Source organism: Talpa europaea (genome assembly GCF_964194135.1).
Source record: "Talpa europaea genome assembly, chromosome: 8".
Lineage (NCBI taxonomy): Eukaryota > Metazoa > Chordata > Mammalia > Eulipotyphla > Talpidae > Talpa > Talpa europaea.
In genome coordinates, this window is record NC_140075.1 from 68,040,237 (window position 1) to 68,067,117 (window position 26,881).

At 35.2% G+C, this 26,881-nt stretch overlaps 1 protein-coding gene across 2 annotated transcripts in view; it reads left to right on the top strand.

Annotated features, from left to right (window-relative positions):
• SCFD1 (sec1 family domain containing 1) overlaps nt 1-26,881 on the top strand; it is a gene marked incomplete at both ends in the record, with an annotated part of 97,526 nt that overhangs the window by 28,527 nt on the left and 42,118 nt on the right. For both annotated transcript variants that reach the window (XM_084240740.1, XM_084240741.1), the window contains 5 exons: nt 455-554; nt 12,173-12,312; nt 19,943-20,033; nt 20,442-20,515; nt 21,163-21,244. In XM_084240740.1, coding sequence (XP_084096866.1) covers nt 455-554; nt 12,173-12,312; nt 19,943-20,033; nt 20,442-20,515; nt 21,163-21,244 — 487 coding nt within the window. The remainder of the gene's footprint in view (nt 1-454; nt 555-12,172; nt 12,313-19,942; nt 20,034-20,441; nt 20,516-21,162; nt 21,245-26,881) is intronic.

Consider the following 26,881-nt stretch of genomic DNA (forward strand, 5'->3'; position numbering starts at 1 on the left):
TGGATAGGGTTTCTAGAACCTGCTTTTTTGACTATGTTTACAGATAAACATAATTTATGAAACATTTGTATAGATTTATAAGTCCTGCTTGCCTTTTCCCAGATGCTAAACAATGACTATTCCTTTTCTCACTTTTTTCCAAAATGTGAAATGGAAATCTCAGTAGAATCATCTTATTCTTTGACAACTAAGTATTAGGCTGTAAAAGTATTTGTATAGATTATTTCCCTTAAGAAAATTTCCTAAATAAGACTTAAAATCTAGCATTATACTCAGATAGTCTAAAGCACTATTCTTCTAATTATGCTAAAAGAAAATTTTTAGAGCCAGGTATTATAAAATGTCAATATTATTTTTCACATCACAATGACATATACTGGAAAGTTAGAAAAATTTAGATAGATACACTAGTATAAGAGTTTCGTAAATTTTTTTTTTTTATATATATTTACAGCTTCCAACGGCCCTTATTAGTCCTTGTTGACAGAAACATAGATTTGGCAACTCCTTTACACCACACTTGGACATACCAAGCTTTGGTGCATGATGTACTGGTAAGAGGCTAAATATACCATTTATTAGTAAAATGTAGTAGCATTTAGTGATCACTTTAATATAAAATTAACATGATGACTACAGAAACACAGATGAGAAGAATGGAACTGAGAAATAGAAAAAGTGATGGATTTTAGTATCACCGGATGTGGATGCTAGATTTGGTGAAAGAATAGCAAAGCATTAAAGTTTGAAGTTATGGTGTTATGATTTTTAAAATATATAGGATTAAACAGTGATATTGTGAGCAGTGATGGGGAAAAAAGGAATGAAGGCAAATGAGTGACTTTTTTCATACTAAGTTCTGTATGGAGAAAAGCTATTTCTCCCTTTATGCTGTAAATCAAGTAAGTCTAATGATAAATAGTATTTTAATAAAACACTATATGTTTTCTGAAATAATTCCGCATGTGTAATTTCATACTTAATACAAAAAATTCTGTCTGTGCAATACTCATTTACTAAATATTGTGTCTAGCATGTGATATACACAGATCAATAAGACACAGCCCTGATCTTCAAAGGCAATGGGAAAAAATAGGTATACAAATAATTCCTGTACAGTACATTGTGTAATAAAACCAGAAAAATCCCTGTTTGATAAGTAGAAAAGCTGGGACACCAGAGTTAAAGGAATTGAACCTAAATCATTGGCTGTGCCAAGTCAAGCACTCTAACAACTCCCATCCTAAACCTCTAGGGATTATAGCATATAGTAATATAACTAAAGTTGTGGAAAATATCATATAGATAGTTGAGACATGCAATAGATGGTTTAGGCTTAACAATTTATTTCTTTAAAACTCAGATTTTAACTATGAAGTATTTCTCTAGATAAATCATGTTTCAGGATTACTGATCTTGTGATGTTTTGTATACTTCTCTATCTTGTGTTCTGTGCCATCCTAGACTCTGAGTGTCAAGGAAGTAGTAGTCAACTCTCATTCATTAGAGAGGGCAAAAGAATCAAGGAACTGTTGAATTAAATTCTGAGTAATAGAACTTGAAAACTCTTTTCTGAAGGTCAAGTGAGAGATTGGAAAGAGGAATTTAGTTCAACTAATGTTAATAATAAAGCAAATTAAATTCCTTTTTCCTGGAGCTTATATATTCTAGTAGGAGAGACAGGCAATAAATAAAATAAACAAAATACGTAACATTTCAGAAGGTGAAAAATACTCTGGAGGAAAATAAAGTAGGTAGTGGTGAACTGGTTTGCAATTTTAAAATAGGAAAGAACTCATATTAATAAAGATACATTTAAGGAGCGATCTAAAGGAGATAATCTGGTGAATTATGTAGCTAAATGGGATTCCTGGCAGAAGGAATACATTATTCCTGACAGAAGGATGCCTAATAAGTTTCAAAGATGGCAAGGTGTCCAGACCAAAGTGATGCCAGGAGAATAACAAATGAAATTAAAACTATAGAATAAGACATAGGCCATTATAAGGCCTGTTGACTTCTAATTGAAGAGAAATGAGGAGCCACTTGCAGTTTTAAGTAAAAAAGTGACATCTGGTGCACATTGTAAAAGTATCAGTTTTGCTGCTGTGTTAAAAACAGACTCCTTGGGGGCATAGGAAGAGTCAAAGACATTAGGAGTCTAGGGCAGCTATCTCAGCAAGAGATGATAATATCTTATACTAGGATGGAAGTGATTAGGGTCATGATAATCTGTTGAATTTAGAATATAGGATTTGCTGATGAATTGGATATGGGCTCCAAGAGAACGAGAGGAGTTAAGGATGAATACAAGTTCAGGCCTTTGCAAATGGATAGACATTTATTGAGATGGCAGAGACATGGCAGGGGCAATGTTGAGGGGATGATCAGGTGTTGAATTTTGGATGTGTTAAATGTGGGATGCCTAATAAATACGCAAGTGTAGATAAATCAATATGAAGTTAGATATATGAGTCTGGAGTTTAGGAGAAAAATCTGATCTAAAGAAGTAAATTTGGGAGTACTATCTATATGTATGGTATTTATAGCCAACTGATACGATGAAATCATCAAGGAAATTAGTATAGAAAAGATCTAGGGCCTCCCCGGTGGTGCAGTGGGTTGAGCGCATTGCTGTGAAGCTGTCCACAGCCTCTGCAATGTGGGTTCGATTCCCAGCTGGCCAGGGAGATACCCGTGTGGCACGGCAGACCTCCTCTCTTGCCTGCTGCTTCCCTCAGCAGTGCTTTCGATCCATCTGCTTGTTCTGATCCCCGCTCTGTCTCTGGTGAATCCTCTCACACTCCCACGCCTCTGGCCTGTACCCTAGCTCTTGTATAAATAAATTAAAAATCTTTAAAAAAAAAAAAAAGAAGAAAAGATCCAGGGACTTGAACTTTTGAGTAATTTCAACCTTTAGAGGTCAGGGACATGAATAGAAACTAACAATGAAGTATTTGGGAAGAAGCAACCAGTGAGATAAGAGAACTAGATCTGTGTTGTTTTGGAAGCCAGTGAATTAAATCTTTCAAAGAGGAGACAGCGATCAGCCCTTATAAATGCTGAGGCCTAAAAAGCACCATAGCATGTGACTATGTCACGGTTATTAGTGACTTTGGTAAGACAAGCTTCTTACAGTGTGGCAAAACACTGGAAAGTTTGTCCATTGCATAGGGGCAAAACACTGAAGTGGATTGAAGAGAGGCAAGAGTGAATATATATAAATTAAAAGAGTTTTGCTGCATAAGAGAGCTGAGCAAAGGGATGATTGCTGGAGGGAGATCTCATGTCAGAAAAGATTTTTAAATGAGAAATTACTATATGTTTGTGTATTGGAATAAAAAAAAAGTCAATAATGAAAGTTATGCAGGTCTGTAGAAGGCATTCTAGAGTATAATGATTATAGACCAGAAATTTCTCAACTTTGGCATTCTTGACATTTTGGACTAGATGACTCATGTAGGGGTACTGTCCTGTACGTTGTAGGATGTTTACAGCATGCCTGGCTTCTACCCTCTACAGGCCATTAGCACTACCTCATTTGTAGACAGCCAAAATATATTCACACATTGTCAAATATGCCCAGGCGGTAAAGAGGCAAAATTGTCTCTTAGGAACTACTGTTACAGGCTGTTAATAGAAATTTCAAAGCTGGAGTTGTTTTAGAGAAGACAAGTGAAGGACCCATCTCAACCCCAGGTCCAATGCATGATATATGTGACAAGTTTTAAATAAACATGATTTTGCCATATGAGAAGGCTACAGGATATAGCCAGCAAGATAATATAGTGGATTAAGAGAAGATGTTCAGAACATGGTATTTTGATGATGACTAAATAAATATGAGTTCCAGAGGGTATGACAGAAAGGAGTCACAGAAAGGAGTCAGGTGAAAATGAAAGATGAGATCTGAAGGGGGGTAGCATAAAGAGTCATGGAGGGAGAAATAGCCATGATGATATAGTATTAATGGTTTCAAATTAGATTTGGTTTTCAAATTAGACAGTTGGGTGGGGATAAGGGGTGAGGGTCTTAGAACAGCAGATCATAGATTATGATCTCTTTATTCCTGCCAGTGGTATGTGGGAAGCTGTATAGAGTACTGAGATACTGAGCTTTATCATTCCTGAACTCAAAGCATTCCTGGAAGAATTTAAAGTACATGATGCTTTGAGTGTTGGAGATAACATATATGTTCAAGTTATTTCAGTGTAAAAGAATCCAGTGCATTATGGTAAACATAACTTGGAACAGAGATTTCCCCAAAACCAAAGGAATACTGGTCCTTGAGATTTTCACTGAGTGAAATTTCGCAGAGCAAAATAAGAATAATTTAGACTATAAGTTTTTTTGACTAGGCTTTATATTAATTATTATTTACTACTCTTTGAAATGAAAATATCCTTTTAAAAATGCAAGATAGAGTAGATCGTTTGGTGTTTTGGGATTTTTTTTGTTTGTTTGTTTGCTCTAATCATCTTCACTTAACAGAAGAAAATGTTGGCAACCTTGTGTCTGTCTCTAAAGAATTTAATTCAGCGTTTATTATGTGCCTCCTCTGTACCAGACATTGTGCTAGTCACTGGAATACGAGAGGAACAAAGCAGATGTGATCCCTGCCTGTATGGAGGTATTATGGATCCCTTTGGACATTTGGGGGGTTTTTTTGTTATTATCATAAATAATACAGAAATACACATCTCTTATTTTTTAGGCTGGGTTCTCAGATCCCATATTATCCTTTAAGCAATCTTTTCTTAAGAGCATTATTATTGGAATATGTAGAGTCCTTATGAATTTGTCTCTTTGGAAAGATAGGCTATAATAAGCCACACAATTTACGTTGATTTAAACCTGTTCATCAGTGTAGTTTCTAGATGTGTAAAAACTATAGTTGATATATCAAAAATTGTAAAGTTGCCATCTTTTGATTGTATAAGCTGCAGTTTTTGAAGTTTCTTCTAAGCTTTAAAAGTTATTAATTATACCTGTTATCTCCACAAGATGGTGTAAAAGTTCTAGCTAGGAAATGTTAAGTTGAAATTGTAGCTTGCTTTTTTGTATTAAATATCTTTGCCTGAAATTCTGGAACACTGATAATATTTATATATCAAACCTTAGAAACAACTGTTCAAATTCATGCAGCTTCCCTATTTGCCAGAAAGATGATTGTTGTCATTAAAATGAGAAATAGACTTTCTTGGTGAAAAACTTAGCGGTGTCCCTTTCTTTTTATGTGACTATAAGAAGCAAGTTAGTAATTAGAAAGTCATGTCTTTTTTTAACTGTATCTTAGTTGTTGGAGAGGTGGATATGATTCTTCAGTTACAATGAGTAGTTTCCCTCCAGCTAAGGGGTAGACATTTCATCTCACTGTGTTGTCTTTTTTTTTTTTAAAAGAATAAGTTCTATATTTATTTATTTATTTGAATTTATTTTTTTAGTTAATTATTAATATATATTTTACAATATTGTTCATTTTGGTACAATGTTTGCTTTCTTTTCTCAGGTGTAGTCCCCATACAATTTCTTTTCTTTTTTTTTTTTTTTTCCTTTATATGGAGTACTGTATTTTTTTTTATTTTAATTTTTTTATTTTTATATTTCCCAAGCAATTGCAACCCCTTTATTTTGACCCCAATCCCTCCCCCCCGCCCCCCTCCCCTCATAAAGTGTCTCTGGTTCATAGTTGTTTGTTGATTATGATTTTCACTTTCTTATAGATACTCATTTTCCTGGTCCCTTATTTAAATTTTCTAGATTCCTGCTATGAGTGAGACCATCCAGTATTTTTCTTTTTCTTTCTGGCTTATTTCGCTGAGCATGATCCCTTCCAGGGCCATCCATGTTGCTGCAAATTGCATGTGTTTATCTTTTTTGAATGCTGAGTAATATTTATTTATTTATTTATCCATACATACATAGAAGCACTGGGTATAGTCAGAAGCACGGGAGGGTGAGAGAATTCACCAGAGCCAGGAGCAGAGCAGGCAGAAGGACCGAAGTACACTGCTGAAGGGAGCAGCAGGCAGCAGGAGAGGTCTGCCCAGCATGTGGGACCCTCCTCCGGTGGCCAGGGAGCAGCCGGGGATCGAACTGGCGCCGCAGAGGCTGCGGGCAGATTCGCAACCCAGCGCTCAACTGCTGCGCCACCTGGGAGGCCCTCACTGTGTTGTCTTTTACTGGAACTTTATTTTTGAAAATCTTATGTATCCTTTTTGTGCCTTTCACCTTCTACTGCTGACTCTTATTTGAAATTTTAAATGAGTATTTATTTATGCTAATATGCATAGAGACTTTATAATATAGTTTATTTTTTTCTAGCCAAATTAATGTATACTTTTTAAAAGTTATTAGAAAAGCATTTTAGAAGCAGTCATACTCTTTTTTTTTTTTTTAAAGATTTGTTTATTTATACAAGCGCTGGGTACAGTCAGAAGCACGGGAGGGTAAGAGAATTCACCAGAGCGGGGAGCAGAACAGAAAGACTGATGAAGTACACTGCTGAGGGGAGCAGCGGGCCCGGCAGGAGAGATCTGCATGCCATGTGGAACCCTCGCCGGCGGCAGGGTATCAAACCGGTGCTGCAGAGGCTGCGGGCAGCTTCGCAGCCCAGCACTCAACCACTGCGCCACCAAGGAGGCCCAGCAGTCATATTCTTAAAGATGTATGCTTCCAGTGTCTCTGGTTTATAGTTGCTTGTTGATTTTGATTTTTACTTTATTACAATTAGTCTTTTTCCTGGTCCCTTATAAGGTTAATATTTTCTTATCTTTGCCTTGCCCTGTGGTTTCCTGATAATTAATGCTTAACTGTAGTTCAAAGTTACATGCTTTAAGATCAAGGTTGATCCTCCAGTCTTTATTAACAGAATTTCTAGAGCAACAGTGTATTGGACTAGGTTCAAGCACTTGTCTAAAAGTCAAATGTATAATGTAAACATTTACTCATTTAATACACAGATTGTTCAAAACTGAACAAACTAGTTATTTGTGGAAAGTCCCTACTTAAAGTGTGTAGGTTATGTAAAAATCCAGAAGACACTCTTTGTTTCATTCATTTTTTAAATGATTGCGGTTTTGTATATTTCTATATTTATTACTGTTTCTGAACTTGGATTAAAATTTTGTTTATTCTAAGGGCAGAAAAGAGTATGTAGTATTTACTATTTTTAGTATATTTACTAATCTACCATTTCCCCCTTATGTCCTAGTTAAGATGTAAGATTTTGAGACATTTATGTTATCTCTATGATGGAGCATTTAGTTTCTTTTTCATAAATGATTCTTTAAAATATTCTCAATTAGATATTTCTTTGCTTTTTTTGTCTCTGCATAACTTTTTTTCCTTTTCTCATCATTAACCAAAGTTTAGTGTTTTCAATCAGTGCTGCATGACAGAAATACAAGCTGCAGATATAATTTTAGATTCTAGTAGCTACATGAAAAAGAAACTAGTTTTATTTTTGTAATGTATTTTATATAACCCAAGATATTAGCATTTAAAGCATCAATTATTTTAAAGTGAGTTAAGCAAATAGAAATTAGTTTTTTCTCATATCAGGAAATCTGGCAGTAGGTAGGCAATTTCAGCATTGGATCAGTAGCTCAAGGTTTTCAAGGTTAATATCTTCTTTTTTTAATTATTTTATATAATTCTTAAATCATTTTTCCTTTTTGTACAATGTATGCATTTTCATTTTAGTTATATTCCGCATATAATTCCCTCCTGCCTTATTCTGACCCCAATCCCTCTTCTCCTCCCCTCCCCCCCCCCCCCCCAGTGTGTCTCTGGTTATAGTTGCTTGTTGATTTTGATTTTTACTTTATTACAATTAGTCTTTTTCCTGGTCCCTTATAAGGTTAATATCTTCTTATCTTTGCCTTGCCCTGTGGTTTCCTGATAGCTGCTGGAGGAAAGCACTGGAGGCAATATTGTAAATATCTTATTGGCAGGAGCTGTGTAGAAGGGCATTCATAACTTTAAGAGTGACTAGAAAAGCAAAAGATGAATCTTTACAGTCTTGAGCATAGACACTAGTTAGGAGATGAAAGTTGAGATTGAGGGGGTAGATAGGCCACAAAAATTATCTACAAGTATACAAATATTTGTCATATGAAAAGGAACGTTCCAGGTAACTAAAACCAATGAGCAGGACTTTCACAAGAGCCGTAATATCCAACTAAGGGCTAGGTAACAGAGCGATTGACTATTTCGGACACTAATGAACTAGTCTTAGAAATACTCAAATGAAAGGTGAATGACTTCTTGTGAAAAGTAACACATGAAGGATTCCTGATTGAAAAGGAGGTTGAATTAGAATGAAAGCAAAAAAATGACACTAGCTATTTGCTAACAGTCTATAGTATTTCTCATCATTTGCAGGCACACTTGCTCATCATCTGTGGAGGTTTTCCAGTTCATAGTTCCTAGAGTTATAGGCAACTCTAGTAAGAGTGAACATGCTTATCAATGTGTCCCTGACATTGCAAAATTTGTATAGAATGCCTTGGCCTGAGTTAGGTTAGTTAGGTTGTCCTACACAGTATGAAACAACCTTCAATCATCAGTTTTGGGGTTTTGTTGGTTGTTTTTTTTTTAATCTTTTTGTTGTTGTTCATTGTATTTCTTTTTCCTTGTCCAATAATGCTACACAAGATGGGAACTCTGCTCAGCATAATCACAAATTCAGGGTGATGAGACCCCATCTCAGTGCATACTTTAATAATTTCTATGGCAAGGAGCAAACAATTGTGAGTTGTTTTTTCAATCCTGTATCATTGTTATGAATAAAATAATAATTTTATTAGGGAATATTTCCTATAAAAACACAAAGAGAATACTATATTGACTCTCTGTATGTTTTGTTCAGCTTCCCAGGCAGGTTATGTCTTAAGCATTTTATCCCAGGTGTTATATGATCTTCAAGTGTAAATACTTTAGCATGTATCTTAAAAAAAAGAAACCACACATATTTATATCATACCTAGCAATTAATTATTCTTAAGTAATATCTAATACCAGTTAATTGTTTGATAGTCATTGTTTCCTAATACATTCAAAGATGCATCTTTACAATGGGTTGTTCAAATAGGAATCTAAACAACATCCATACATTGCTTTGGTTGATATATCTTAAGTTTCTCAATTCTCAACAATTTCTCTCTTTCTAACTCCCATTACTGTTGCCTTTTTTTGGCTGAAGGAATTGGGTTGTTTTTCTAAAGAATCTTCCACATTTCTGCATATGGTTGATTGTAAGTTTGTGGGGTGCAAAATGACATGTTAGGGCCTCCCCTTGTGGCGCAGCGGTTGAGCACTGGGCTGCGAAGCTGCCCGCAGCCTCTGCAGTGCCGGTTCGAAATCCCCAGCCGCCGGTGATGGTCCCACATGGCGCACAGACCTCTCCTGCCGCGCCCGCTGCTCCCCTCAGCAGTGTATTTCATCAGTCTGCCTGTTCTGTTCCCCACTCTGGCTCTGGTGAATTCTCTCACCCTTCCGTGCTTCTGACTGTACCCAGTGCTTGTATAAATAAATAAATAAATATTTTTTTAAAAAATGGCATGTTAGCATCAGTAGCATTTCCTATAAAACTTAAACTAATGGATTTAGAGACTTCACTAGATTTGACTCAGTTCTTTCCCAAAATAAAAGTTACTTTTATTTTCCTTGGCTTTTTCCCTTGCATAAATGTAAATCTTAGCTCTGCAGAAGTGTCACTTACATAATCCCAACACAATTTTGCTAACATTAATTCTGTTGGACTCTATTGGTGTGTTTTAACTTGTGAAAGGAAAACAAGACTGCTGAAGACTTGTTATCAAGGTATTTAGCACTACCAAATGGGATTTATTTATATCTGGTGATTTGGGGCACCATTGTCCAGTCTTCTAAGTCAGGAAAAAGTGACTGTCAATAGAGACAGATTAGAGCCTATCATGTTAAAACCAATTCCGTTGTCTTTTTTTTTTTTTTTAAGATTTATTTATTATACAAGTACTGGGTACAGTCAGAAGCTTGGGAGGGTGAGAGAATTCACCAGAGCAGGCAGCAGAACAGGCAGAGGGACCGAAGTACACTGCTGAGGGGAGCAGCAGGTGGCAGGAGAGGTCTGCGCGCCATGTGGGACCCTCACTGGCGGCCAGGGATTGAACCGGCTCTGCAGAGGCTGTGGGCAGCTTCGCAAGCCAGTGCTCAAACGCTGCGCCACTGGGGAGGCCCTAATTCTTTTGTCTTTTATTTGTATATAAATGGTTGGGTTTTGTAACACGATTGAGTTCAGCACAGAATGTTCTAATATCTCAATATTGAGATTCAAGTTATTTTTCCTTATTTGCCTGGCTATCATACAAATAATGAAAATGTTCTTGCTGCCCTTTTTTCCCTCAAAATACTAAACACCTTTTATTCCTTTATCATTTTGTATTTTCATTTAAGTATCCCATCAGTACTTCAGTAATAATATACTATACTATTTTCAGAGCAGTAATTTTGCTAACAAATTATTTTATTTTGGATGAGCTGTGTCATCTCCATGGAATTATGTCACTAGAAATACTAGTGAAGCTTAACTATTTAAAAATATTTCTCTTCTTCAGTATCTTTGTTAATTTTTAAAAGCAGATTTTCTCGGCTGTTTCTCTTACCATCTATTATTTTAAAAGGTTTTCTACAATTGTGTGTTATATTTACTTTCCTCCTATATGGATGATTTGTTCTGCAAAATGAGGTCATGTTATGGAGTTGAGAAAGTGAGAGGATTAAATAAGGTTACTAGTATGTTTATCCTCTGGTAATATGAGGAGTCTGTATGGAATACATAATCGCAACAGGTTGAAATACAACATTGTATGCTGTTACCTTTCAAGTCTTGTTACCCCACTATTTCAGACATCTATATATTTTGTACTAAGGTTTTTATGTCATCGGGGAAAATGATGAGATAATTTATTATAAGGAATTTGAAAAACTTACAAGCTGTTTAAAGATCTAGACTGAGTAATGACTTTTACTGGGGAAATTACATTGTAATCAGCACAGGCTAGATAATTTCTCCATATACTTTCATTTCTTACTCATGATTCATTTAGTCACTTATTGATAACCATGTTTTTCTCTATAGCTCACTATTCTTCAGAGTAAAGTTCAATCATAAAATATTATTACATGAAGGAACCTACGGGTCTAATGCAAGGAGTAAGGGAAAGGATAGAAAAGTTCATCACTTTTTTTTAAAAAAAAATTTATTTTATTTATTTATACAAGCACTGAGTACAGTCAGAAGCATGGGAGGGTGAGAAAATTCACCAGAGCGGGGAACACAACAGGCAGACTGACGAAGGACACTGCTGAGGGGAGCAGTGGGCGGCAGGAGAGGTCTGCATGCCATGTGGGACCCTCGCCCAGCGGCCGAGGATTGAACTGGCACTGCAGAGGCTGCAGGCAGCTTCGCAACCCAGCGCTCAACCGCTGTGCCACCAGGGAGGCCCTTCATCACTTTTTCAATGTTTGTTTTTTGAGAAAGGGAAAAAAAATTAAATTTTGAGTGAGTAAAATTAGTTCTAGGCAGAAAAGTTTAGCAACTTTTAGTGTAACTAGCTCTTAAAATTTATGTCAAAGGTAGTATTATTATAGCTTCTATTGTAATTTTTTAATACAATCCATCAATCTAGTAACATCTGAATGTTAAGGCTCTCCAAAAGTTTAAAATTATGTGAAAATTTTGTTACCAGAAACAACTAAATTTCAAGACATCTGGTCAAATAGTGCCAAATATGCATCACTACGAGGTAGATGTACATGTACTAATAGAATAAAAGCTCAAAAAAATATTGAGAAAAATAAGGTATAAAATATGCAAAATATAATTCTGTTCTTTATAATGAAAAGCATGTATATAATGACATGCAAAAATAGTTTTCTAGAAGGATGCACAAGAACTTTAATTTTTACATATTTGAAATTTTGATCATATACATCTACTTGAATTAAAATACATAATTAAAAGAATCAGTTGTATATAAGAAAACTTTGCCGGGCGATTTTTAAATTTTAGAGCTATATTTGTTTGGAAAAGAAAGCAAGAATCTATATTGATTATTTTCCTGGTTGTTTGAAATGTGTAGTTCTTACATTCAGAAAACTTAGTTAAAACAGTATTACTCTTTCCTAGGATTTTCACTTAAACAGAGTTAATCTGGAAGAATCTTCAGGAGTGGAAAATTCTCCAGCTGGTGCTAGACCAAAGAGAAAAAACAAGAAATCTTATGATTTAACTCCAGTTGATAAATTCTGGCAGAGACATAAAGGAAGGTAAGGAAGAAAAATATCAATAAGTAAGATTTGCCCCTTAGAAAAAAATGAAGATGTCACCTAACCTAATGCATTTAAGAAAAATGAGAAAGGGCATGTTGGTTTGTCTGTACAATGAGTAGGAGCTATAATTTGTCTAGAACTATGTACCTCTATTGCTTGATTTCTACATTGTGTTTTATTAGTTGTAGGGTCTGCTTTCCTTTTTAATATGATTTTTTTGGCATTCACATATAGTCTTTATAAATTTTGTTTTCTCCCCTCTGACACTATAAGATCCTTCATGCCTTTGATTAAAAAGGGATTTTGTGATGGAAACACTGGAATGTCATTCTTTTTGTTCCATGCTTGTCTTCACACAAACTACTCTAGAGAGAGTAGTTAAGCCAGAAAACCAGAGATTTATTCGAAGTACATAGTAATTGCCCTTGCATTGCTATGTACCATTAAATTTTAGGGTACTTTATGGGTTCAGTAACTTTTTAAAAAGTTATCCAGTGACCATATGGCCAAAGAAATCATTTTAAGCAAACAAAAAATCCTGAGATGACAGTGGCGAATCCTAACTGCTAGACCACCAGGGATCTTCATTACTCTGAGATGAAAAGAATATTACTCGTCAACAATTATGAAAATATATTATCAGTTTGACTATTTCAGGTGTTACTTTTTTATCCATGCCCATGTCTTTGATATGGATGTTCTTTTTTGGCCTAATTTATGTTCAAAGAGAACTAGGATATAGACCTGGTTCAACATGATAGGATATTTTTATGGTTTTTATATATATATATATATATATATATATATATAAAATTTGTTTTCAATCTAGAAAATTACATTGCTATAAAAAATAATTTGATTTTTTTCTGCAGAGAAAATTTACTATCTTCCTTTTTCTAACTATGGCAATTTTAGATACTATTACCATTTATTTTTTTTTTTTAATTTTATTTATTTAAACAAGAACCGGGGTACAGGCCAGATAATGCGGGAGAGTGAGAGGATTCACCAGAGACAGAGTGGGGAGCAGAACAGGCAGACTGACAAAATACACTGCTGAGGGGAGCAGCAGGCGTGATAGGAGATGTCTGCTGCCTCATGTGGGACCCTCGCCAGCTGGCTGGGCAGGATCGAACCGGCACTGCAGAGGCTGCGGACAGCTTCACAGCATGGTGTTCAACCGCCGGCACCACTAGGGGAGGCCCTACCATTTATTTTAAATAATTTCCTTCTCTTTGGAATTCCATACTCTACATTTCCTTCTAGAATGATAAAGTATAAAAACTTACATTTACATTATTTATATAAAATGCAAAATATTATGTTAATTTTTAAAATTGACAGTCTCAAATAGAAAAAAAACATTAGAACAAACTCTTTAAATATAGAAATTTTTGAATATTATTCTATAACACATATTTAAGAACAGTCGGAGGGGTCAGTTGAATAGTAAGAACATTAAATTTTCATTTGTAAATAGGAATAGCCCTGAGCAGCCCTCATTCTGTTACACTACAATATATTATAGGCACAAAAACACGAAAGTAGCAGAGTTAAAAAAGTTATTAAAATTTCTCTGTACTTCAGTTACCTCATTAGTGGAAACATGGAGTTGATAATTTTCATTTTGCCCCATCTCAGACAATTCTTGTGAAGATAAAATGAGATAATATAAAGAAGTAACTTGCCCAAAGTCATCCAGCTTTCACTGGTAAAACCCCTGGAATAGAACTCAGTTCTGGCAGGTCCCAAAGTCTGTTGTTATAGCTATTGATCATGTGTTTCTCAACAAGACTGTTGTCAGGATTAAATGATAGAATAGACACAAATTCTTGGCAAACTATTTGGCACACAGTAAGCACTCAATAATGGTAAAGTTATTATTGTCCATTAACCCTGAGAACTGAAGCTGCTGAATATTTTAAGGGTTGTCTCATTCAACTGGCACATTTGGCAGATGACAGTAGGACCCTGACAGGATAAAAGCTTGTCAATAAAGGTAATTAGATGGAACAAAGGTGTCTGACTCCCCAGTGCAATGTTGAGACCGCAGTGTTATTTTTTGCCAACATAGACTCTACTGAAGCTTCGGTTAGTGCTTACATTGTCATATAGAAGGGGACTGATTGTATTCCTCATAATCCTTTCAGCAACTTCTGTTAGTCTCCATTTGATGAAATGCATTGACCATCAGTAAAGTTTATCAAGGGTCAGAGCTGAGGAAGGGGAAAAGATTTTTGTTGCAGTGCTCATGAGACATGACCTTTTCTTTCTTAAAGAAAAAAAATCTAGCCTCCCCTAACACTGTAGATAAAAAAATATTCATGTTAGGCTGACATCAGACTTCTCCGAAGAAACACTACGGGCAAGGAGAGAGTGGAGGGACATAGTCAACAGACTCCAAGAAAACAGATGCCAACCAAGAATACTCTATCCCGCAAAGCTCTCCTTCCTCTTTGAAGAAAGAATATGGACCTTCCCAGACAAACAGAAACTCCGGAATTTCATTGCAACTAAACCCCCACTCCAAAAAATACTACAAGGAGTCCTAAAGCCAGAACCTCAGAGCGACGAATAACAATGAAAGAAGGCCAAAAAAAAAAAAAAGTTATTAAAAGAATAAATAAATAAAATCAAAGGAAAGACAAACACAATGGCAAATACAGATGTTAACATATCAATATTAACTCTAAATGTAAATGGACTAAACTCTTCAATAAAAAGACACAGAGTTGCAGCCTGGATTAAGAAACAAAACCCAACCTTTTGCTGTCTCCAGGAAACACATTTAGCTACAAAAGATAAAAATAGGCTCAAAGTTAAAGGATGGAAAACAATCCTACAAGCAAATGGACCAAAAAAGAAAGCAGGAACAGCTATACTTATATCAGATAAAACAGATTTCAAACTCAAAAAGATAAAAAGAGACCCCAATGGTCACTACATTATGATCAAGGGGACAATACTTCAAGAAGAAATAACACTCATTAACATATACTCACCAAACGAAGGAGCACCAAAATATATCAGACAACTGTTGTCCTCTCTGAAAACAGACATCAGAGAAAACACATACGTAGTGGGAGACTTCAACACACCACTATCAACAATGGATAGATCAACAAGACAAAAAATAAGTAAAGAAACCAAAGCTCTAAATAAAGACCTAGAGCAATTGGGCTTAACAGACATCTATAGAACACTAAACCCCAAAAAAATGGAGTACACATTTTTCTCAAGCGCACACGGATCATTCTCCAGGATCGATCACATACTGGGGCACAAGACAAACATCAACAGATACACCAAGATTGAAATCATATCAACCATCTTTTCTGACCATGAAGGCATCAAACTAGAAATAAACCATAAAAAGAAGGCAAGGAACTTTCCTACCTCATGGAGATTAAAAACCACACTACTGGAAGACCATTGGACTAATGAGGAGATCAAAGAAGAAATTAAAAAATTTTTTGAATTGAACGACAAGGAGGACACCAATATCCTAAATGTATGGGATGCAGCAAAAGCAGTAATAAGAGGAAAATATATAGCAATAGAAGCTCACATCAAGAAACAAGAAAGAACGCAAAGAAACAACCTAATCTCGAAGCTCAAAGATCTAGAAAAAGAACAACAAAAAAACCCCAAAACCAGTAGAAGAAAAGAAATAATAAAAACCAAAGCAGAAATAAATGAAATTGAAACTAAAAAAACAATCCAAAAGATCAATGAAACCAAGAGCTGGTTCTTTGAAAAAATCAATAAAATAGACAAACCCCTAGCCAGGCTCACAAAGGAAAAAAGGGAGAAAGCACAAATAAACAGGATCATCAATGAAAGAGGAGAAATCACAACGGACACAGCAGAAATCAAAAGAATAATCAGTAACTACTATGAACAGTTATATGGAAACAAGTTTAACAATCTAGAGGAGATGGACAAATTCCTACAACTCTACAATCACCCAAAGCTAGATAAAGAAGAAATAGAACACCTAAACAGACCAATTACAATTAGCGAAATTGAAATGGTAATCAAAAACCTCCCCAAAAACAAAAGCCCAGGACCTGATGGATTTACAAATGAATTCTACCAAACATTCAGAGACGAATTAGTGCCTATCCTTCACAAACTCTTCCAAAAAATTGAGAAGGAAGGGACAATACCAAACACGTTCTATGAAGCCAACATTACACTAATACCAAAACCGAACAAGGACAACACAAAAAAGGAAAACTACAGGCCAATCTCCCTAATGAACACTGATGCAAAAATCCTCAATAAAATTTTAGCTATCAGAATCCAACAATGTATCCATAAGATAATTCACCACGACCAAGTAGGATTCATTCCAGGGGCACAAGGATGGTTTAACATCCGAAAATCAATCAACGTTATCCAACACATCAACAAAAAGAAATATAAAAACCATATGATAATATCAATAGATGCTGAGAAAGCTTTTGACAAAGTGCAACACCCATTCATGATAAAAGCCCTTGAAATTCTTGGGATACAAGGAACATACCTCAACATCATAAAGGCCATCTATGACAAGCCAACAGCCAGTATCATTCTCAATGGTGAAAAGCTGAAAGCAATTCCATTAAGATCTGGAACAAGACAAGGATGTCCACTCTCACCATTGCTTTTCAATATAATACTGGAAGTCCTAGCCAGGGCAATAAGACAAGAGAAAGACATCCAAGGAATCCAAATAGGAAAAGAAGAAGTCAAACTATCACTATTTGCAGACGATATGATATTATACATAGAGAACCCCAAAAACTCCACAGAAAAGCTAATTCAACTCATCAATCAGTTCAGTAAAGTGGCAGGATACAAAATCAACACGCAAAAGTCAGTAGCCTTCCTATACACAAACAATAAATCTGAAGAAGAAGAAATCAAAAAGACCATCCCTTTTGTTATTGAAACAAAAAAAATCAAATATTTGGGAATAAATCTAACAAAAGAGGTAAAGGACCTATACAAAGAAAACTATAAAACACTGTTAAAAGAAATAGAAGAAGACACAAAGAAATGGAGAGACATCCCCTGCTCATGGATTGGAAGAATAAACATTATTAAAATGGCCATCCTTCCAAAAGCAATATACAGATTCAATGCTATTCCAATCAAAATTTCAATGTCATTCTTCAAAGAAATAGAACAATTATTGATGAAATTCATATGGAATCACAAAAAACCCCAAATATCCAAAGCTCTCCTGAAAAAAAAAGAAGGGAATGGAGGCGTCAGACTCCCAGACTTCAAACTATACTACAAAGCCATAATCATCAAAACTGCATGGTATTGGAACAAGAACAGACATACAGACCAATGGAATTGAATAGAAAATCCAGAAATAAACCCACAGATTTATGGTCAACTAATCTTTGACAAAGGAGCAAAGAATATGCATTGGAGCAAAGAAAGTTTGTTCAATAAATGGTGCTGGGAAAACTGGGTCGCTACATGCAAAAGAATGAAGCTTGACCACCACCTCACACCATACACAAAAATCAACTCAAAATGGATTAAAAACTAGACATAAGACCTGAAACCATAAAATATATAGAAGGAAATATAGGCGAAACACTACGTGATTTGCCCATCAAAGACATCTTTACAGACACATCACCCAAAGCAGTGATAGTGAAGGCAAAGATAAACAGCTGGGACTACATCAAATTAAAGAGCTTTTGCACAGCAAAAGAGACAATAACAAAAACAAAGAGAAACCCCACCAACTGGGAGAACATTTTTGCACCCAACACTAATGATAAAGGACTGATCACAAAAATCTGCAAAGAGCTGATGAGACTCAACAACAACAAAGAAAATAATCCAGTCAAAAAATGGGCAGAAGAGCTAAAAAGAAACTTCTCTGAAGAGGAAATGCAAATGGCCAACAGGCATATGAAAAAATGTTCAACATCACTTGTCATCAGGGAAATGCAAATCAAAACTACCATGAGATACCATCTTACACCAGTGAGAATGGCACATATTAAAAAAACTAGCAACAACAAATGTTGGCGAGGGTGTGGAGAAAAAGGAACTCTTCTGCACTGTTGGTGGGAGTGCAAACTGGTCCAACCACTGTGGAAAGCTGTGTGGAGATTTCTGGACCTACTAAACATAGAGCTTCCATATGATCCAGCAATTCCACTCCTAGGTATTTACCCAAAGGACACAGAAACATCAATTCCAAAGAGCACCTGCACCCCTGTGTTTATAGCAGCACTGTTTACAATAGCTAAGCTTTGGAAACAACCCAAATGCCCAAAAATAGATGACTGGATCAAGAAGATGTGGTACATATATACCATGGAATATTACTCAGCATTCAAAAAAGATAAACACATGCAATTTGCTGCAACATGGATGGCGCTGGAAGGGATCATGCTCAGTGAAATAAGCCAAAAAGAAAAAGAAAAATACCGGATGGTCTCACTCATAGCAGGAATCTAGAAAACTTAAATAAGGGACCAGGAAAATGAATAACTATAAGAAAGTGAAAATCAAAATCAACAAAAAACTATGAACCAGAGACACTTTTAGGGGGGCGGGGGCGGGAGGGGAGGGATTGGGGTCAGAATGGGGGGCTGCAATTGTATGGGGAATATAACAATAAAATTTAAAAAAAAAATATTCATGTTAGGAACCATTTTATGGTCAACATAAATCCATCTAGAATTGTTGAAGATTAGTATGGCATGACACTTTTCTGTGTCCGCTGCTCAATTATTGTAGATCAGTTGTGTCTGAAGACTATTAAATTATTGCTAAACTGTACTTGCCTAGAAGAAGGTATCATACTTAGACCAACAAAAATGTCTATATTCTGTTTTTTACCACTATCCTAGAATACTGAATTTACAGAGTCATAAGATTTGTTTTTCACAACTACTTGCATGTACTATTTTTAAAATGCCATCTTCATAATGGCATGAACTTTCTGACATTAAATGTTAATTTGGATGGTTATAATTGATGTTTAATATACCACAACTCCTGTATTTTTTAGGCACTTAAATATTTTACTTTTTCTTACAGCAAATCAGTGAAGAGAAAATGTGGTTAATGAAAAGAATAAAAACAAATTTTAGATTTGTTTAGATGTAAAAGTATTGAGATGTTCATTTTAAACAATATCTATAGCATAAATAGATGTCACAGAGATATGTACTTGTATTTCTGCTAAATGTTTTCTGCCTGTTACATATATGATATAATCAGATACTAAAAGTGCATTTAAGGGCCTCCCCAATGGCGCAACGGTTGAGCGCTGGGTTGCGAAGCTGCCTGCAGCCTCTGCAGCACCGGTTCGATCCCCGGCTGCTCCCCGGCCACTGGAGGAGGGTCCCACATGGCGTGCAGACCTCTCCTGCCGCCCGCTGCTCCCTTCAGCAGTGTACTTCGGTCCCTCTGCCTGTTCTGTTCTCCGCTCTGGCTCTGGTGAATTCTCTCACCCTCCCGCGCTTCTGACTACCCAGTGCTTGTATAAATAAATAAATCTTTAAAAAAAAAAAAAAGTGCATTTAAAATAACAACGCTCACACAAAAATCTATCTTTTACTATCATGCTCATAGTTGCTCTCTTTTAATACTGTTTCAGTCCATTCCCAGAAGTTGCAGAATCAGTTCAGCAAGAACTAGAATCTTACAGAGCACAGGAAGATGAGGTCAAGCGACTTAAAAGCATTATGGTAAGATTCTGTTTGTTTTCTTAGAATTATATGGAAGCAGAAGGACGTCTAGAAAGAGAGAGATTAGCTTTCTTCCTCATAAAAACTCAAGGTCATTTATGTTATGACCAAAAAAAAAAAATCCTCAACTTATATAAAATTTTTTTCAAAAAGAAATTACTGACAAAAGGAACAAAAAATTTTAAGAATAATATGAAGTTAGGATTTGAGAAATTATGTGTATGACTTCATTTTAGATGTATATGTTCCAGGGTTTTTCATTCTACTATACTTTAACATCAAATTTCACCTCTATTTACTACTCATTACCTGCAGAAAGTCTCTGTGCCTATTAATTTATTTGAAAATGCCAACTCATCCCCTTTTTTCAGTAGAACTTTGTTACTTGTTCTTTTTTTCCCTTCCCAGGGACTAGAAGGGGAAGATGAAGGAGCCATAAGTATGCTTTCTGACAATACTGCTAAGTTAACTTCAGCTGTTAGGTAAGTAAGCAATATATCCTCTTTGAAGTCTTTCTGTTTATAAGATTTATTTTGGAAGTTAAAAAATGGGTTAGTGTTTTTAATAATAGGAAACAGTTGATAATTACTTTCAAGTTTAAAGTACTAAATCGTGATTTTTAGTACATCGAAACTGATTTTAGTTCATCTTTTATATATATCAAATCATTTACTTCTTTCACTAGTCGAAGTTGTATAATGGGAATACTTTTGCCAAGATACTGTTAATGATAAAGTTACTAATTTTATCATTGCTATATTGTTTTACTGTAAATGTTAGGCAATTTCTTTTTGATACTTTAAATACAGCTAGAGAGAAAACCTTTAGAAATACAGGTGAAAAATCATATTTCCATTAATCTGATTTTTATTCTAAACCTCCAAATTTTAAAATCACAAAATGAAATGGTAGAAATGATATTTGGAAGGGCAGATTATAAGAACATTTCACCTTTATTACAGTTGTAAATTCTGTATGTGTTCAAGCCTATACATTAAATATAGTAGACAGTTTTTAATTTGTCACTTGGTCACTGTTTACTGGTCTAAGTTTCTTTAGTGTGGGTATTATTTAAAAACTGTCACTTTATCAGAAAATTTGTTAACTTTCAAATTTTTGATATTTATAGTTCTTTGCCAGAGCTTCTGGAAAAAAAAAGACTTATTGATCTACATACAAATGTTGCCACTGCCGTTTTAGAACATATAAAAGTAAGTTTTATACCTTGCACCCTGAAGTAGAGCTTGTATTCATGTAGAATTTATGCTTTGTAAAATGATTTCATATTTATTATCCCATTGAGCCCTCTTATGTAAAATGAAATAATTATTGACAGCAGCATTGTTAGCCTCATTTTTTGCAAATGAGAAAACTTAAGAACTAGTAGAGATTAGTAATTTGTCCAGAGTCATACCTAAAAGTAAATAGAAATTAAAATATCTGTTATTTATATTGTTGCACTACTTCAATACTGTCTCTACATATATTACTTTTTTTTTTTAAAGATTTATTTATACCTAAAAGAACTGGGGTACAGGCCAGAGGTACGGGGGTGGGGAGGAGAGTGAGAGGATTCACCAGAGACAGAATGGGAAACAGAATAGGCAGATGGACCGAAATACACTGCTGAGGGGAGCAGCAGGTGAGTCAGGAGACAGGTGAGGTCTGCTGGGCCATGTAGATTAGCTCCCTGGCTGGGGATAGCTCTGTAGTGCTGAGACTTAACCCCTTGCGCCACCAGGGAGGCCCCAACATGTAGTACTCTTTTAACAGCATACATGTATCTAACCATCAATAACACCTATTTAGGTATTCCTTTTACTTAGTACAAGCTAAAATACCCATTAATAACATTACATCATTCTGTAATTTGGCTATGAACCATTTAGTTTGAGTCTATTAGCATTCAAAAGCTTCTTACTCTCTCTCTTTGTATTGTGATTTTTAAACAAATATGTGCGATCATCTGTTATCATAGTTCTTTTCTCTCATTACTTTATTATATAGTTATCCCATATTAACTTGATTAGTTCTTCACAGTTTTGCCTTCACTTATTCTCTAAACATGAAGCTGAATTCTGCTGGCAGATTGATCTTACATTAGGATGTGGTTATTACTGTCCCTTCATTGCATTTGAAAAAGCTTTGTAAATGTTTGCTGCCTGTAAAATATGTTGATAAGGTCTTAGATTTGTGAAAAAGGACCTTAAACTTTTTTCTTTTTATTTCAAAAGTCATAGAGCATTAGACAGAAGCTAATATGATAGGAAATGATATTATGCAGCATAGAATTTAACCTGAAAATTTGTTACATTGACAACCTAATGTTTTTCTGTTCCACCTCTTGATATTGATACTTGCCATTTTCATGTACCCACAGGAATAAAAACATAATTGTGCATATGTAGGCAAATTTACTGATATTTCCCTTAGATATGTAATATCTGTATAAAGTAGAAAATGGTGACTCAGATTTGTTTACCTGAGGTAATTTTCTCCTGTGGAGATAATATATATAAACAGGTGAAATATAAAAGAGAGCTATATTGAGAATTTCGTTGGGAAAGAAAAGGTTCTCTTTGCTTACAGGGCTAAATAGGAATACCAAATCTAAAATAAAAAGCTATGCAAAAATTTGTTGCACTAAGGCAAAATAAGTTTCTGGTTTACATATGTTAAACTATAATTATGTAATAAGGATTTTATGAGCCATTAAACAAATTTTTTGAGTATTTTCGGAATGTCAGTATGCAAGGTGCTATATGTGAAATAAATAACAAAAACAAATTCTAAGAATTTGTGGCAATTGTTCATAGTCCTCTGTATGCTTTGAGATTTAAGCTGTTCTGTGGATTTGACAGTTTTTTTCATTGCAAGTTTTATTTCTTATATTTTACTTTCTAACCTCAGTTCCCACAATCGTAAAACCAGAAAAATGGCCAAATTCAACTCTTGCTACCTGAGTTGTGTATCCAAAATAACTAGTTGTTATACCTATAGGGTCACATGCACATACGGAGGAATAAAAATATAATCCCTAAATTAAAATTTTTTTTTAAAAATTTAAGATGGGAAGTCATTCAAAATTAATGACTTATTCGTGTCTTAAAAAGTGAATGAAATGAGGAATATAAGAGATTGCTGAATTCTGGAAGTAAGTATAGAACTGGAAAATGACTAATATAGCTATCTAATTAAAAATGTTTTATAGGGCAAAATTTGCTTATGAAATTCTTTATGATTCTTAATTATAATTTTGAAGTAATGATTTTGAGTTTTTCAGAATCTGTGCTAATAGAGTCCATCTGCCTTAGATTCAGTACTGTTTTAAGACTCGATCACTTGGCTGTATATAAAAGAAGCTATTCCAGAACTGCTGAGTGGTCAAGTATCTTATGCTAAGAAATTTTTTTTTTACAAGAGCTGGGGTACAGACCAGAGTCATGGGAGGGTGAGAGGATTCACCAGAGACAGAGCAGGGAGCAGAACAGGCAGATGACAGAAATACACTGCTGAGGGGAGCAGTGGACACGACAGGAGAGGTCTGCCACACCATGTGAGATTCTTGCCGGTGGGGATCGAACCGGCACTGCAGAGTGCTGGCTGCGGACAGCTTCACAGTGCAGCGCTCACCAGGGAGGCCCATTATGCTAAGAAATTGATTTGTCAGTCAGGGTGTTAGGTGTTTATATGTAAAAACTATACATTTGGAGTCATTATTTTGCCTTAATTCAAAGAAGATACCTTTCCTAACAGAAGCTGATCTAATGAAACTGCTATAAAAGACATGTACTTTCAAAGGGAAAATAATATCAGATATAGGATACACTTTTTTTTTTCCCACTTAAAACAATAGAAATTTATTCTCTCACAGCTCTAGAGGCTACCAAAATCAAAGTGTTCACATGGCCATGTTCTCTTTGAAAGTTCTGGGGAAGAATTATTTCTTATCCCCTCTGGTGTTTGTAGGCTCCTCTTGGTTTTCCTTGGCTTGTGACACATCATTCTAATCTCCACATCCATCATCACAGCTTTTTCATAAAGTCTCTTCTTTTAACTCTGAATTTCTCTTTTTTATAAAGTTTTCTTTTTATTTATATATATTTTAAGTCATTGTTCATTTTTAAACAGTTTGCTCTCACCCTCCCCCACCTCCCCACCCAGGTGTAGTCCCCACATAATGTCCTTCATCAGTGCACCCATGTACCATCACCACAGTCCCCTGTGCTGCTCCCTCCCTCCTCTGATCCCTCTCCCTCCTCCTCCCCTGCAGGAGATCTCTGGTTTATAACTGTCTGTTGTTGTTTTGTTGTGTTGTGTTTTGTATTGTTACTATTTTTTTACACTGATGTCTTATTTAGTTCCCCTATATTCCTCCTATAAGTGAAACCATCCAGTATTTTTTCTTTTTCCATCTGACTTATTTCACTGAGCATAATTCCTTCAAGCTCCATCCACGTTGCAGCGAATGGCATGACTTTATCTTTTCTGATTGCTGAATAGTATTCCATTGTGTATATATACCACATCTTCTTGATCCAGTCATCTATTTTCGGGCATTTGGGTTGTTTCCAGGTTTTACCTATTGTAAATAGTGCTGCAATAAACATAGGGGTAAAGGTGTTCTTTTGAATCAAATGTTTTTGTGTCCTTTAGGTAGATCCCTAGGAGTGGAACTGCTGGGTCATTTGGTAGCTCCATTTTTAGTAGACTGAGGAACCTCCAGACAGCTTTCCATAGTGGTTGGACCAGTTTGCACTCCCATCAGCAATGTAGGAGAGTTCCTTTTTCTCCACATCCTTGCCAACATTTGTTGTTGCTAGTTTTTTTGATATGTGCCATTCTTACTGGTGTAAAGTGGTATCTCATTGTGGTTTTGATTTGCATCTCCCTGATTATACGGATGTAGAAAATTTTTTCATATGCCTCCTGGCCATTTGCATTTCCTCTTTGGAGAAGTGTCTTTTAAGTTCTTCTGCCCATTTCTTGACTGGATTGTTTACTTTGTTTTTGTTGAGTCCTGTGAGTTCTTTGCATATCTTTGTGATCAGTCCCTTATCAGCTGTATGGAGTACAAAAATCCCCCCCCCCCATCAGTGGGGTGTCTCTTTGTTTTGGTTAATGTCTCTTTTGCTGTAGAGAAACTTTTCAGTTTGATGTAGAACCAGGTGTTTATCTTTTCCTTAACTTTCTTTGCTTTGGGTGATGAGTCTTTAAAGATGTTACTGAGATGTATGTCTTGTAGTGTTTTACCTATATTTTCTTCTCTATATTTTATGGTTTCAGGTCCTATGTCCAGATCTTTTATCCATTTTGAGTTGATTTTTGTGCATGGTGAGAGAGAGTGGTTTAGCTTCATTCTTTTGCATGTGGTGGTGCAGTTTTCCCAGCACCCTTTATGTAACAAACTGTCCATGTTCCATTGCATATTCTTTGCTCTTTTGTCAAAGATTTGTTGTCCATATAAGTGAGGAGACACTCTTTTCTTACTGGTTGTTCTAATAAGCATAATATGCAAAGGTTTTTTTTCAGATGATTGCTGCAGGAGCATATTTATCTTAAGCATTTACATATAAATTAGTTTGTGTATAATAAACCACATGCTTTTTAAGAGTTATCTTGATATAAGAAGTTTTGTTAGTATAGAAAAATTTAAATGTTTTTGTAATGTTTGACCATCTAGGTGTTCTCTCTTGTCAAAACTAGCTCACACTATTGTTTCTATTATCACTACTCCTACTAATAAAATTTCTTCTTGGCTTTCCATAATTGTTAAATTTCTGGTTTTATAATACTTTCAAATGGCTTGTTTATCTGTGCCATTACTGCTATGCAGCTTCCTCTGGCTATAATGTTGTTATTAGAGAAGTATTTTTCTCCATGATCTGTTGGTATTTTCATCAGAGTTTATTGACTTTCTGAACTTTACTTCTTTGTAAACATTAATTTATCTAAATAGTAAATATTTTATTATTAACAAGAACATTATGACATTTTATGCAGAGATCTCAGAACAGTGCTCTAGATATTTGTCTTTTATTACAGTTTTTCATATTACTCCTTTGGAGAAATTTAGATTATAGCTGCTGCTTACGTTTTCCTTGCATCATTTTCTGGAGCAGACTATTAGATTAAATTGATTTCATTAGAAATCCTAACAACTATCTGGTAAGCAATGTTTTGGTAGAAAGTTAAAAGTAGCACACCAGTTTGCAACTTAGCAGATATTATCACTTAAGTTTACTGATACTCTAAGAATTTTAGTGGCTGAGGTAGTTAACATTGGTCTAGTAGATTAAAGAATAAGTTGTGAATTGTCATTTTGAGTAGCCCATCTTTATAGATATCTTTTTTACCAGTTTTCATTGCTAATATAAATATCCCTTTCTCCATCTTCTGATTGTTGCAGAATGGCTTCTACATAAGTAGTTTGTAGACATACTATATTTTAATTATTGTTAGCCCACTTATATAGTCAAAATGAATTAAGTAGACCTTAGATAGCATCAGGTAGCATCAGATACCCAAGAACATGGAAAGATACCTACATTTAAGTCACAGTAGGTAAAATACAGAAATGGTATTATGTGCTCACATCCTAGAGAAAGAACTCTTAATATCTGTATGCTCCATCCTGATGTAGTGGACCAAAAAAAAAAAAAAAAAAAAGGCTGTTAATAAGCTATTGTACATTAAGACCTCAATGGTGTTAGATTCTCATTTTTGTTTTACTTGTTCTTGTGGAGAAAATTAACTTACATCTGAAGCCATCACTTGATGGAGTAAACATGTATTACCTAGGTCTACACTCAGAACAAGGTTTAACTCTTCCTAGCAATGCAAGGTTT